This window comes from Ursus arctos, unplaced genomic scaffold (genome assembly GCF_023065955.2).
Source record: "Ursus arctos isolate Adak ecotype North America unplaced genomic scaffold, UrsArc2.0 scaffold_22, whole genome shotgun sequence".
NCBI classification, from domain to species: Eukaryota; Metazoa; Chordata; class Mammalia; order Carnivora; family Ursidae; genus Ursus; species Ursus arctos.
The window spans coordinates 8,057,752-8,073,961 of record NW_026622897.1 but is presented as its reverse complement, the minus strand read 5'-3'; the positions used below and the strand labels follow the sequence as shown (position 1 = coordinate 8,073,961).

The window sequence follows — 16,210 nt, the reverse complement described above, 5'->3', positions numbered from 1 at the left end:
GTAGGAAAAAGTGAATTAAAAATAATAAAATATCTAATATAATGTTATGTAGATTATATCAAGAAACACCCTTTCCACTTACATTTACAAAAATTAAAAGATAAACACCCTTGTCAGCTAAGGTTCATGGCTGGTATGACTATAAAATAGGTTATAATTTTACTGAAAGGTTTTTTGGCAATTTTTATCAAGAACCTTAAAAATCATCCATCCTGGGGTCCCTGGCTGGCTCAGTCGGTAAAGCATGTAACTCCTGATTTCTGGGTTGTGAGTTTGAGCCCCAGTAGAGATTACTTAAAAATAAAAATCTCAAAAAAAAAAAAATTAGGCTAAAAAAAAAAAATAGTCATCCATCCTGAAGGAGTTCTGGGAAGATGGTGGAGTAGAAGGATCCTGAGCTTACCTTGTCCCATATATACACCCAGATGACAGCGACATCAGTGCAGCTAACTCTGAAAACAACCCAAAGACTGGCAGAAAAATCAGTCAAGGGATTCACAAAATAAAAGGATGTAGACTAGGCCATCATCTACATAAAATGTGTATGAGGGGATAGAAAGTAAAAATTCAGTGCTTTTAGAATGGGTTCAAAGTTAAGCAACCATCAACTTAATAAAGACTGTTATATGCATAAGATGTTATATATGAATCTAATGGTAACGGTAAGTCAAAAACCTGTAACAGATACATAAAAAATAAGGAGAAAGGAAACCAAGCATAATACTAAAGAAACCATAGGCAAGAGAGCAAGACAAGAAGAAAAGAACAGAGAAGAACTATAAAAACAACTGTAAAACAAGTAACAAAGGGCAATAAGTATCTACCTATTGATAATTACTTTAAATGTAAACAGACTATTACTCCAATCAAAAGACACAGGGTGACTGAAAGGATAAAAAACAAGACCCATCTATCTGCTGCTTTTAAGAGACTCCCTTCAGACCTAGAAAACATTCAGATTGAAAGTGAAGGGATGGAAAAAACATTTAACGTGCAAATGGAAGCAAAAAGAAAGCTGGGATAACAATACTTACATTGGACAAAACAGACTTTACAATCCAGATTAACAAGAGACAAAGAAGGACAATACATAATCATAAAGGGAACAATCCAACAATAAGATACAATAGTAAATATTTATACAACAAATATGCCAGCAGCCAAATACATAAACTATTAACAGACATAAAGGAAGAAATCAATAGTAATACAATAATAGTAAGAGACTTTAAAACACACATCAATGGATAGATCATCCAAACAGAAATTCAAGAAGAAAACAGTGGCTTTAAATGACACACTGGACCAGATGGATCTAACAGATACATTCAGAACACTTCAACCAAACACAGTGGAATACACATTCTTTTCAATTCCACATGGAACATTCTCCAGAATAGATCACATGTTAAGCCACAAATAAGTCTCAACAAATTAAAAAAGACTGAAATCATATCATGCATCTTTTCCAACCATGTCCGTATGAAACTAGAAATCACACACAAGCAAAAATCTGGAAAGAACACAAATACATGGAGGCTAAATAAACTGCTACTGAACAATAAATGGATCCAACAACACATCAAAGAGGAAATAAAAAAAAAATACATGGAGACAAATGCAAATGAAAACACAATGATCTGAAATCTTTCAGATGGAGGAAAAGCTGTCCTAAGAGGGAAGATTATAGCAATACAGGTCTACCTCAAGAGGCAAGAAAAATCTCAGCCTAACCTTACATCTAAAGGAGCTAGAAAAAGAACAAAGCCCAAAGCCAGAAGTAGTAGTAGTAGTAGTAATAATAATAATAATAATAATAATAATAATAAAGATTAGAGCATAAATAAATGAAATAAAGACTACAAAAATAGGAAGGATAAATGAAACCAGGAGCTGGTTCTTTGAAAGGATCAACGAAACTGATAAATCTTTAGCCAGACTTTATTTTTTATTTATTTTTTTAAATATTTTATTTATTTGACAGAGAGAGAGACAGCAAGAGAGGAAACACAAGCAGGGAGAGTGGGAGAGGGAGAAGCAGGCTTCCCGCTGAGCAGGGAGCCGGATGCAGGGCTCGATCCCAGAACGCTGGGATCATGACCTGAGCCGAAGGCAGACGCTTAAGGGCTGAGCCACACCCAGGTGCCCCTTGAGCCAGACTTTATTTTATTTTTTTTATAAAGATTTTATTTATTTGACAGACAGAGAGACAGCCAGCGAGAGAGGGAACACAAGCAGGGGGAGTGGGAGAGGAAGAAGCAGGCTCCCAGCGGAGGAGCCTGATATGGGGCTCGATCGCAGAATGCCGGGATCACACCCCGAGCCAAAGGCAGACGCTTAACGACTGAGTCACCCAGGCGCCCCTTGAGCCAGACTTTAAAAAAAAAAAAAAAAAAAGGTGAGACAGAGATGACTCAAATAAATAAAATCATAATTGAAGGAGGAGAAATAACAACCATCACCAGAGAAATAAAAAGAATTATAGGAGATTATATAAAAAGTTTTATGCCAACAAAGCAGATAACCTAGAAGAAATGGATAAATTCCTAGAAACATATAACCTTCCAAAACTGAATCAAGAAGAAATAGAATATTTAACAGACTGATCACTAGCAATGAAATTCAATCACTTAAAAAAAAAAAAATTCCCAACAAACAAAAGTCCAGGACCAGATGGCTTCACAGGTGAATTCTACCAAACATGTAGAGTTAATACCTATTATTTCTCAAACTATTCCAAAAAAATAGGATAGGAAGGATAACTTCCAAATTCATTCTAAGAGGCCAGCATTACCCTGATATCAATACCGTATAAAGACACTACAAAACAAAAAAACACCCTACAAAAACTACAGGCCAATATCTGTGAACATAGATGTAAAAATATTCAATGAAATATGAGCAAATCAAATTGAACAATACATTAAGAAATCATTTATCCTAATCAAGTAGGATTTATTCTAGCGATGCAAAGGTAGTGCAATATTCATCAATCAACATGATATATCATTATTAACAAGAGAATGGATAAAAACCTTATGATCATCTCAACAGATGCAGAAAAAGCATTTGGCAAAGTACAACATCCCTTCATGATAAAAACTCTCAATAAAATAGGTTTAGAGGGAACTACTTCAACATATTAAAGGCCATATATGACAAACCTACAGCTAACATCATGCCCAATGGTGAAAAACTAGGAGCTCTTCTTCCAAGATCAGGAACAGGACAAGCATGTCCACTCTCACCACTTTTATTCAACACAGTACTGGAAGTCCTAGCCACAGCAATCAGACAAGAAATAAAAGGCATTCAAATTGGTAAGAAGTAAAACTTTACTATTTGTAACTGACATACATTATACAGAAAAGTCTAAAGACTTCACTAAAAAAATACTAGAACTGATACATGAGTTCAGTAAAGTCATAGGATATGAAATTAATATGCAGAAATCTACTGTATTTCTATACACTAATAATGAAATAGAAGGATAAATTAGGAAAACAATCCCACTTGTAACTGTAACAAAAAGCATAAGATAACCTAGGAATAAACTTAACCATGGAGATGAAAGACATGTACTCCAAAAACTATAAAACACCAATGAAAGAAAAACTGAAGACAACATAAACAAATGGAAAGATATTCCATGCTCATAGATTGAAGAATCAATGTGTTAAAATGTCTGACTACATTACCCAAAGCAATCTACAGATTTAATGCTATCCCTATCAAAATACCAGTAATATATTTCACAGAACTAGAAAAAAGACTAAAATTTGTATAGAATCATAAAAGACCACAAATAGTCAAAGCAATCTTGAAAAAGAAAAAAAAAGCTGGAGGTGTCACAATCCCAGATTTCAAGATACACTACAAAAGCTGTAGTAATCAAAACAGTATGGTACTGGCACAAAAACAGACAGATCAACAAAACAGAGAGCCTAGAAATAAACCCATGCTTATATCGTCAACCACTCTACAACAAAGGAGGCAAGAATATACAATGGTGAAAAGATAGTCTTTTCAACAAATGGTGCTGGGAAAACTGGACAGCTACATCCAAAAGACTGAAACTGGATCACTTTCTAAAACCATACACACACCCCCCCCCCTCAAAATGGATGAAAGACCTAAATGTGAGGCCTGAAACCATAAAAAACCAGAAGGGAGCACAGGCAGTAACTTCTCTGACATCAGCCATAGCAACAGTTTTCTAGATAGGCCTCCTCTGGTAAGGGAAACAAAAGCAAAAATAAACTATTAGTACTAAACCAGGTAAAAACTTTTGCACAGCAAAGGAAACCAACAACAACAACAACAAAAAAAAAACAAAACAAAAAGGCAACCTACTGAATGAGAGAAGATATTTGCATATGATGTATCTGTTAAGGGGTTAATATCCAAAACATAAAAAAAAACAAACTCCTACAACTCAACAAAAAAACAAACCAATTAAAAAATGGGCAGAGGACCTGAATAGACATTGTTCCAAAGATGACAACCAGATAGCCAACAGACACATGAAAAGATGCTCAACATCAGGGAAATGGAAACCAAAATCACAATGAGTTATCACCTTACACTAGTCGGAAGAGCTAAAATCAAAAAGACAAGAAATAACAAGTATTGGAGAGGATCTGGAAAGACCTTTGTGCACTGTTGGTGGGAACATAAACTGGCAAGGCCACTGTGGAAGACAGTATAGAGGTTTCTCAAAAATTAAAAACAGAAATACTGTATGATTTATTAATTTCACTAATGGGTATTGACCCAAAGAAAACAAAAACACTAATTTGAAAAAAACATATGCAGCCATATGTTTATTGCAGCATTATTTATAATAGCCAAGATATGGAAGCAATGTAAGTATCCATCAATATACATACACACACACACACACATACACACACACAGCTGGAATATTATGCAGCCATAAAAACGGATGAGATCATGCCACTTCAAACAACGTGGTTGGACCTAGAGGATACTATGCTAAGTGAAATAAGTCAAACTGAGAAAGTAAAGTGTCATATGACTCCATTCATAAGTGGAATCTAAAAAAAAAAAACAACAAACTACACAAAAACAAATGAATAAACAACAAAGGGCAGAATCATACCTATAAATACAGAGAACAAACTGATGGTTGCCAGAGGTAAAGAAGGTGGGGCACTGGGCAGAATGGGTGAAGGGGAGAGGGAGATACAGGCTTCCAGCTATGGAATGAATAAGTCACAGGAATAAAAGGCACAGTATAACAAATATAGTCAATAATATAGTAACAGCAACACAATGGGATGATGTAGCTGGCAGATGATGGCTACACTTGTGGTAAACACAGTATAATGTATAAACTTGCTAATTCACTAAATTGTACACTTGAAAATAACGTAAAATTGTGTATCAACTATACTCAAAAAAATTAAAAACAAGCGTACACTTATTGTGATGAGCACTGAGTAATGTATAGAATTGTTGAATCATTATGCTGTACACTTTAAAGTAACAGAACAATGCTAATTATACTTCAATAAAGAAAAAAAAAATCACCCATCCCAGTTAGCCTAAGGATTCTACTTCTGAGAAATTATTTGAAGGAAACAATCTGAAATGATGGTAAAGACTTATTTGTAAATATATTCAATGGATATTATTTGTAATATAAAAATAGAAATAGTAAGTGGGAAATAATTATGTGAATTACAGCAACCTTATCTTATGACTGTTATACAGCTATTAGTATAGTTTTTCTTAATAATGTAAAGGATTGCTTAGACTAAAATATTAAATTAAAAAATCAGTATTTAAGAGCAGTCTCAACACAAGGTATGTACAGAAAAAGACCAGGAAAAAACTAGGTATAACTACGACAAAAATGCTATCAGTGGGTGAAAAAAATTGTGGATTATTTTTCTGCTTTATACTTTTCTATGCAATTTTTCTTCAATGAACATGAATCACTTTTCTAATAGGAAAAACAAAAAAATGAAATGAACTTCGTATATTTACCAAATATGCTAACTTCTCCATCTGTGAAATTTCATTTTCATTTTATTTTCTAAATTCTCTATAAAATGGCCATATCTTCTAAAATGTAAATATTAGTGAAAAGACTACCTACAGAGAAATGTTTCCAACAAAGTAAAAAATAATACATAGAAAAGACATATAAAATACAAATTTGTACAGAAGACAATGGATTAAATGTAGGAGCAGAAATGAAATAGTGTTAAGCTGACGGATGAAAGATTTTTTCACTTTTCAAAATGCAATTTAATGGTAATGCTGTCCTGTCTTTTTGATAATTTAACAAAAATTGCTTTTCACTTCTCATTAAAGAACTATTTGTCTCATGCACTTAACGAAACAACACTACAAAAGTAGCTTTGGGGGACTTTATAAGGAAGTTACACAACAAGAGCAGTACTTCTAGTAACAAATCAGAAGGGATTAACATATGTTTGCCGTCTCAGGTAATACTTGCTTCAGTACTATTTACCACTAATATACTAATTGTACACAGTCCTTCTGAAGTACCGAACAGAATTATTCTTACTATACAATTAGATCTTCAAGATTAAACATTACATGTACTTTATAAGCTTATACATCAAATCATGGGTGGAATCAGAACACTTGACCAACAAGTCAATGTGACTGAGTGGTCCTATAAGGAAAGGGTTTCTGAAAGCAGTAAAAGTCAATAGTAAAACTAACATGGAGTTCTCTAGCTATCTTTTAAGTATAAATAAATTACAATATTTTTCCAATTTAAAATTGACTTTTATTTTTTTTAAAAGATTTTATTTATTTATTTACTTGAAGGAGAGAGAGAACATGAGCGAGGGAGAGGAGAGGCAGAGGGGGAGGGAAAGAGAGACTCTCCAGCAGACTCCCTGCTGAGCACGAAGTCTGGCTCAGGCTCAATCTCAGGACCCTGAGATCAGGACCTGAGCTAAAATCAAGGCGCGGACACTTAACCAACTGAGCCACCCAGGGATTGCAAAATTGACATTTAAGATGTAAGAATTTATATAATGCAGTAAGTCCTCATGAAGATTTAATTTCACTTTTCCAATGGTGGGTAAGGAAAACAGACTGGAGAAAAGGTAAATATCATTACATTTTTAGATCCATAGACTTTGAACCGAGGGTTACTAAGACTATAAAAGAAATGATTAAAAAATAGTTTCCTATCTTAAAAATAATTTAAACAAATTATCAAAAATGACAACTCAATTTAAAAAATGGGCCAAGGGTGCCTGGGTGGCTCAGTCCATTAAGTGGTTGCCTTCTGCTCAGGTCATGATCCCAGAGTCCTGGGACTGAGTCCCAGGTCACGCTCCCCGCTCAGTGGGAAGTCTGCTTCTCTGCCCCTCCCCTGGCTCATGCTCTCTGTCTGTCTCTCTCAAATAAATAAAATCTTTAAAAAACAAAAACAAAAAACAAAAAATGGTCCAAAGGACAAAAAAAAAAAATTCACAGAATAATAGGTATCTTATAAAACCATGCACTCAAAGTAAACAAAAAAATGTTAAATCAGAAATGTTAATTAAAATTAAAAAATATTATTTTGCCCTCTCAACTGGGAAAGATTTAAAAAAATAATATTTCTGGTAAATGATTTCTTTCTGGTGAAAATTAACAGGTGTGACTTTTCTAGAGGATAATTTGGCATCTCATGCTGTAAGATGTAGATGTAAGGACATATTCCTGATGCGAGAATTCCATTGCCATGGGATTACCCTAAGGTAATAATCAGTTAAGCACACAAAGATATATATACAGGAATGCCCTCTGAAACATTACCTTAGAAAGAGAAACAGCAAAAGAAACAACCTAAAGGTTTAATAGTAGGAAACTGATTAAATAAAATACAATCATACTAAGAATGCTATTTAACGATGCTTGAGACTTTTTTCTTTTTTTTTTTTTTTAACACTTGGGGAAATGTTAACACATTAAGTAAAAAAAAATACGTATAGAGGACATCAATTTCATTACTAACACATAAAATATATGTGAATAATGAAGAGGATATGAACCAAATATTAATAGTGGTGATCTCTTGGTCTGAACGTTGGCATTAAGGATGTTTATTTTCTTGAGTTTTTCAACAATATCTACAACGAAGACGCATACTTTTGTAACTGGGGGAAAAACACATAAATACTATGTTTATCTCAGAGAAGAACCTAAAACAAATTTTAGCATTTTTCAGTCTAATTTACCCAAGATTTATCAATTTAACTGTTTAATGTATTTTAAAAATATTTTCTAAATGAAGAGTTTCTGATGAAATCCCCAAATGTAATTGTCTTTCATTCTTCTAATAATCTCAAACTGGATATAGGGACTATTTCTCCTTGAAGGGTGGGAAAGCATTCTCCATAAATGCTCTGAATAAAGGCACGTAAATACATTAAAAACTTTTTTCAAAAAATATGGAGGTAGAAGATAGAAGAGGTGCTAGGTACACGAAATAGGAAAGAATGGTATCTTAGTGAATTTGTGGAATCCATTTGGCTCCAAGGAAACTGACTCTACCATCAGCAGTGGCCTGTAAGTCAAATGTCATCCTATGAATCCAGGAATGGAGACCAGTTTCAGTTATTTCCAAATAAATGTTTTCTTAATTGCCAGATATTGAGATAGAATTTCCCAGTGGAATCAAAATCAGAACGCATTAAACTCTGTTAAAGTTAAAAATTTCTACAGAATATAAAAATTTACACAATTCTTATTTTTGGATGTTTGTCCCCAACAACTCCCCAAAAAGAACAGATCATTTTGAGCAATATTTAGCAGAGTAATTTGTCAAACATTATTTGTCTGGGGTGCCAAGAAACTAGAGAACAGTTTCTAATACAGCACATATATTCCATGACAAATACCATATTCATTTAGACAAACTATAAAAACCATACATAGGCCCAGATACACATAATAGTGATTAAGTTATCTGATAACCAGTCCTTCTGCTGTACATAGTATAGCTGCTTCTTGAAATATGGGATATTTCAGAGCACAAGATTAATACCAAGACTACTGAGAGGAATCCTAAAACTTTAAAGCAAAATATAAAATTCAAATGTATTAAAAAAAATAAGTTCTCTTCAAGAAACACTGTAATTAGGATGTATTATTCTTTTTGTTTCTATCCTCTCTCTAAAAATGCAATTTTGATACTTTATTTGGAAAGCTTTAAAAATACTTACATTTTAAGGTAGTAAAGAATTATGCCTAAATCTAAAAACCCCAAAATGCACAAAAGCAGTCTTCACAATGTCCTTGCTATCAGTTTTGCATTTCAGGTTCTCTTAAGGATAAGTCAGTAGCCCAACACCAATATGCCTTTATTGATCGACTGATTGACTGATTTGTCAGAGGGAGAGAGAGAGAGAGAGAGAGAGAACGAACGAGCACCCAAGCAGGGGAAGTAGTAGGCAGACAGAGAAACACTTCCCTGCTGAGCAAGGAGCCCAATGCGGCACTCGATCCCAGGACCCTGGGATCATGACCTAAGCAGAAGACAGATTAACCAACTGAGCTACCCAGGGGTCCCCGCAACATGCCATTTTAATAAGATAATTTTCAGAACCTCTGTGAAACAGCTTTAAGATTCTGTGGACCACACATTCATATGCTCTTTAGGTAAGCAATATAAGAGGTATGGTATTGAGGAAAATATAGCTATCTGTCACAGAAAAGATCTGAAAATAACTAATGGTTACCTTGGGGTGGTGATATTATGGGTTATTTTTTTCATTTATCTATACCTTAAAATTTTTCAATAATAAACATGATCGGTTTGATAACATATTATTCTTTAATGTGAAAATAGTATCTTCTCACTTGATAATTTCCTTTCTAGGAATTTACCTCCAAATCTCACTCCCTCTTCCTGCCCCCTCCCCTGGAAAAAAAATGCAGACACAGAATTACATATGGAAATATTATTCACTGCAAATTATTTACTATATGTGAAAACTGGATATGTTCAATGGTAAGAAAATTGTTCAATAAGACAGAATTCATCTACAAGGTGGAATACTACACAGCTATTAAAAATGCTTTAAAAAGTTATATATAATAAGCAAAATATGCTATACAATAGGTGGAAAAAAGGATGCAGTTTATTTAAGTGTATACAGCATGTGATTCATCTATGGGAAAAAATGATTAAAAAAAAAAAGACTAGAGGGAAATACGCCATGAGAATGATTTACTCCCCTTGGAGGAATTGCACATGTACTTTTTGTGCACTATACTCTTCTTTATATTTTCTATAGTAAGATTCTTTCTTTAATAGAAAACAAAAACAATTTAAGGACACAAATGACTTTTCTGGAATTTTATTTAACAGACAAAAACCAACAAAAAACTAGCCATACAATTAGAAGGAAAAATTTTTTGCTAGCACAGTTTTGATAAAATAAAACACTACTCAAGGACGCTCACAGCATAGCAAACTAGCAACCACTACTGCCCAAAATAGTTTAACAGTCTAAATGCTATTATTCTTTTCCCATTATGCTAATTTTATAAAATTAACTACTCTAATTCATAAACCACAAACCAACACTACAAAGCTTTTCTGAAGTATATATTAGGAAGCTGGATTCTACCACCACCTGCCTTCCCTTTTGTGTGCAAAATTTACATAGAGATCTAACATGAGAATACAGCTTCAGATGATGATGTAATTATACTTCTTCAACAATGTTAAGCTATTTGATAGATTAGACCAAAATGAAGATCTCTTTCTGTGTACTGATTTTTCTTTTCCTAAAAGGCAAACAGTCTTGGATCTCCCCAGCTCTGTAGAAAATACGTCATTCTTCAGTGATTCAGAACAAGAGACAGAGAAGAGCCAAGTAAAAATAACAGGGTCCAATTGTTTACCACACAGACATATAAACTAAGCCCTAAAATTTGCCTTGGGTTCGAACTTGGGAAAAAAGACCTCTAAGTTTTAAAACACAAATTTATATTGACGTTAAACCACACTATACTGAAGAAATTTCTATAGGAAGTATAATCATGATATTTAGCTGGTATTGCTCTTGATACCACTTTAATTGTTCTCACTGTAATACTGTAGTATGTTCAGCAATGAGAACCTAAAATAATGTTAAATAAAATTTTAAGGTTTCCAATAGCCATCTTATTTATAGTATTTGAGATAGTTGTATTTACTGAAGACAGAAATACTTATCCAGTCAATGAATGAAGATAATAAACACTGCTTTAAAAATCCTTATTAGGGGCGCCTGGGTGGCACAGCGGTTAAGCGTCTGCCTTCGGCTCAGGGCGTGATCCCGGCGTTCTGGGATCAAGCCCCACATCAGGCTCTTCCGCCATGAGCCTGCTTCTTCCTCTCCCACTCCCCCTGCTTGTGTTCCCTCTCTCGCTGGCTGTCTCTATCTCTGTCGAATAAATAAATAAAATCTTAAAAAAAAATAAAAATAAAAATAAAAATCCTTATTTATAGTATACTTTAAAATACAATTGTATAGGTGCTGCTGCTGAACAATTCTTAATGCAAATTACCACAAAAGTTCACAGAGCAACTTTGCAAAACTTCAGATCTATAAGAAGTTTTCTTTTCATTAATTACCCTATTTTCCTCATTCCTCTCAAATTTAAAATTTCCACTCACACCAAATTACCAGGAACACTCACATATCTTAAATTCACATTATTTCTTTTTATATGTTAAAGACACCTTCTTCTGAAAAGCAAAGGGAGATGGGTTCTATGGACCAGAAATTCGGCTTTTCAATTAAATCATTTTACACCTGTATACTAAGATCTGAGTGATCTTTCATGATCCGACCTGTGCCTTCAATTACAAATGCATTGATCTCAATCTGATGGCCAAACCACGGTACTACTCCACAGTGCCCCCTAGCTCCACCAGATATATCAGTTTAAAAGGGACAGGGTTTGAACTGTCAACCTCAAGAGAAAGTGTCACTCATTACTAGCTCACCTAAACATTCTTAAATAGATAGTCTTGCATCTAAATTTGGCCTAATAAGTAACAGCAGAATTAAATCTTGTGACCAATACTGATAAAAGCTGCTGAGAAAAAAAAATTACGAACTTATGGCTTTGAAATTCAACCACATAAAAATGCTTTAAAGTTCTGTAGGAAGCTTTCTTTAATACACAATTTGTTTGATTTTTAGAGTCATTAAGCAAGGACTCATATAAAAATACACATTAAAAATGCCTCTTTTATGTAATTTATGGGTAAATAGCATGGCATTAGGCCATGGTTCTTTAGAGGAATTGAATCAATTTCTTCATTTTTAGAAATGTTGGGATCAAGATGAAGTAATCTCACTATAGTCACATTATTTATCATTACAAAATTAGTATAATTGCTAACAATGGTAAATTTGTGAGAGAAAATTTGTGACCTTGGTCCTGATGCCATAAAATAAGTCAGATTTGGAATGCCTCAACATTAGTAGGGGAGCACAAAAAGTGAAGATGACACAATGACATATGTCCCTACTTTTTGGAAATGGATTCCTTCACATTAAGCAAAATTTCCAAGAACAGCAGCAACAAAAACCACTCAAGTTTTCAAATATCCTTCACTTCACATAGCCATTCTGAAAACCCATTCTAGATTATCGCATTTTCAAACTCTAGCACATTCACACTAATAAGGGGGAAAACTGAGTAGGATGAAAACTGGGGGAAAGAAAAATCTGAAAAAGGACGAAACTCCAGAACAACTACAATAAGACAGGGTAGAGTATGTCAAAAACACAAGGTTTTTTTCTAAAGAATGGTTTTGTTTCTACTGTTTTTCTGAAGTATTTAATTTGCACGTCTTAAAATAGAGACCCTGAGGAGAGCAGCTTGAGGCAGTGAAAGGAAGGGGGGCGGGTTAGGTAAGAAGAGAGACTTGGGAGAAAATATGTACGGTGCATCAGAATGTGCAGTGGAGTGGGGGATGCTGGATTCACCGCCAGGAAGCAGTTGAGGGCTTTATGAGTAGAGAGGCAGAATCAGATGTGGCTTAAGGAACGCGCATTCGCCGCCAGAACGCACACCTGGTCAAGGGACAACCTGGGCGAAGCGAGACCGAGCCACCAACTGTGCAAACGCAGAGATGACCATTTTAACCAGGTCTATTGTCTGGAGTATTAGATGGAAATGCCTCAGGCACGAGATCAAGCTCTGACACCAAATCAGAGACACTGTCGGGCAAAAGGAGGGAGAGAAGATGGACAATGGCCGTCCGGGCATTCCCGGCCACGGGGGCCCCTTCCCCGCGGGGCCAGGGAGGGGCGCCGCGGTCACGGGGGCGCGCGATGCCCTGTCCCGGGAGTCCGAGTGCAGGCGGCCCCTTCCCCAGGGCTGGCGACGTCCCTCATCGCGCCGCCCGGGAGCACCCAGACTTCCCCTCCCACCCCACCCCCAGCTGAAAGCAGGGAAGACGCGGAACTTGGGCTCCGGAGCGGAGGCCACAGATCAGGTCACGGCCCGGGTGGGAGGCTCTGGGAGAAATTCCATGTGGCCACGGGGGTGGCGTAGAGAAGGCAAAGCCCCGGCCGGTCAGGTTTCCAACTGGACGACACTCAGGTCGAGGTGACCGGGCCCCGAGCCCTTCGGCGCTCACCGACCCCCCTGTACCTCCCGGGTCCTCACAGTCCCAGGCCCCCCGCCTCAGCCAGAGACCCAGCCCCCCTACCCCGCTGCAGCCACCACTCCCGGCCAGCAGCTCCTCTCCCCCGGACCCTCGCCTCGGACACTCCCGCCGAGCCCCGGGCCGCACCTCCGTCTTGGTGATCCGGTGCCGCCCCAGCTTCACCACAGCGAAGTTACCCTTGCCCAGCGTGCCCTCGATGTCGTAGAACCCCACCCGGACCGGCCCGCGCTGCAAGTGCTTCGGGCCATCCGCCATGACCATGCTGGGCCCCGCTGCTAGACACGGCGGACTGGAGCGCGGGCTGGCGGGCCGGCGGCGCGGCGCGGCTTGGCTCCGGCGACGCCGCTCCGCTCGCTCCCTCACTCGGTCCCTCCCGCTCGGCTGGGCCCAGCCAGGCGCGCGCCGCCGCTGACGTGTGCCGACGTCAGGGGGCCGGGGCAGGGAGGCGGGGGCGGGACTGGGCCTCGATTGGTCACCATGGCGACCGGAGCACCGCCGACGTCGGCGGCAGGGAGGGAGGGAGCGAGGCAAGACGGGCGGGGCCTGGACGGCGCGATCTTTCCGGACTCAGGCGCCCCGGGTTCTCCGTCTTCTTGCGGCTGCCAGGGGCGGGGTCACCGCCTGGCCCGCCCAGCTCCTCGGCCACCCAGCCGAAGGGCAAGAGCGAGCCCTGGTGGGCGGAATGGAGGGGTGCAGCGACCTGGACCCGGTCGGCCGTCTCCTTCCCCCACCCCAGCGTTCTCCACCTACCTGGGGGCCTTCCCGCCAAAAGCTCTCACCTGTGACTGCAGTGCCGGCAAATTTAGCACCGGCAAAGAACGGTGGTTGAGCAAAGCATTGCTCACAGACTCCTTTCTTCTTATCCCTTTCTCATTTGTTTCTATATAAATCCCTCCACATTGTGATGTCTCTGAGGAATCATTCTGACAGCAACACGATCGCTTATAGACTCACAGAATGTCAGCACTTGAAGAGACACTAGAGATCACTTAATCCAGGGATTTGGAGCCTCACGCGGGCTTCAAAGCCTCAACCCCTCTAAAACGTATGCGAATTTTTTGCTTGAGATGGTCTCTGGGGAGATGGGACCGTAGCTTTTATCAGATTCGCAAACGTGTTGGTGACCCTGAAAAGGCTAAGAAATACTTACCTAATCCAGTTTCTTTTCAGATGATGAATCAAACCCCAAGGAATGAAGGGAATTGCCAGGGTCTGCAGGTGAGGGTAGAGTTAGGATTGCAAATCACCGCACAGAAGTCTTCCAAGGGGCGGCCCAAGGAAACAGAAACAGCGTTATTTTCGTATTTTGAAATATATTACATGCCTCCAGATCTTGCTTTCTAAATGCCAATCTCTACTAAAAGGAGCCAGACTCTGGAGAAATGGATGATTCGAAGGCAGAAAGAAAGAAAGTATAAAATGCCCATGAAGATCTTGTGCCAGAAAGCAAGATTTTCAGAGTGATGGAGCACATGTCCAAAGCAAACAGGAGCCAGCTTGAAGCTACCTCCGCTTACCAAAACTGGGACAATTTATTTTTTTATTTTTTATTTTTTTTAAAGATTTTATTTATTTATTTGACAGAGATAGAGACAGCCAGCGAGAGAGGGAACACAAGCAGGGGGAGTGGGAGAGGAAGAAGCAGGCTCATAGCGGAGGAGCCTGATGTGGGGCTCGATCCCAGAACGCCGGGATCACGCCCTGAGCCGAAGGCAGACGCTTAACCGCTGTGCCACCCAGGCGCCCCCAAAACTGGGACAATTTAAGCATCGCCAGTGAATAGTGATTAAAATGGATTATAACACAATGAATTTCAAAAAATACACAAGTGCATATTTATTCTTAAAATGTTAAATAAATATAAAGGCCAGAGAGGAGAACTAACTTTTCTTGACAACTAAGACACTGGAGGAAATGGTGAAATTAAGAAATCACCATTTTGCAACCATTATGGTAATAATTGATTCAGATAGGGAATTATCTATCAGATTTTAAGGTCATAAAATAGATGTTAAAATCACCGAGACAGGATATTTACATACGCTCACAGTATCCTCAAATTTCTTATTCATTACAAAGTGGTAAAAATGACCCCTTTACAGTGGAGAAATCAGAGGGACACCACCCTAACCAAATGATCAAAGTTAATGTCACCAGTTATGGGATAGAATGACATGATGTGCCTTCTGAGGTGAGATACTGAGAAGGATATCGCATCTCTTACCTAGCATCCCAGTCAAAAAATCCATATTCTGAATCTAACCACAAAGAATCAGGAAACTGCAGACTGAGAAATATCCTACTTATCCACCAGCCTATACTCTTTTAAAAAAAAAAAGTGTTATGAATGATAAAGAAAAGGCTGAAAACCTGTTATAGAGTTAAGGGATTAAAGAGACATGTCACTAAAGGCAACATGTAATCCTGGATTGGGAGAAAAGTGCTATAAAGGAATGTTTTCAGGACATTGTTGAAATTTGAATATGGATTGTATATTAGATGAATATTTTATTTTTGTTTAAATGTTAAGCCTCT

The 16,210-nt window shown here is 37.9% G+C and overlaps 1 protein-coding gene across 3 annotated transcripts in view; it reads right to left on the bottom strand.

The window, feature by feature from the left end:
- SIK2 (salt inducible kinase 2) overlaps nucleotides 1-14,069 on the bottom strand; it is a 133,269-nt gene extending 119,200 nt beyond the window's left edge. Inside the window, exon 1 of one of the 3 annotated variants that reach the window (XM_026505785.4) lies at nucleotides 13,802-14,069. In XM_026505785.4, coding sequence (XP_026361570.1) covers nucleotides 13,802-13,936 — 135 coding nt within the window. In that variant the 5' untranslated portion in view covers nucleotides 13,937-14,069. The remainder of the gene's footprint in view (nucleotides 1-13,801) is intronic. The other 2 variants (XM_044386671.3, XM_057316963.1) reach the window with 2 other exon arrangements.
- Between the last annotated feature and the right edge of the window lie 2,141 nt (nucleotides 14,070-16,210).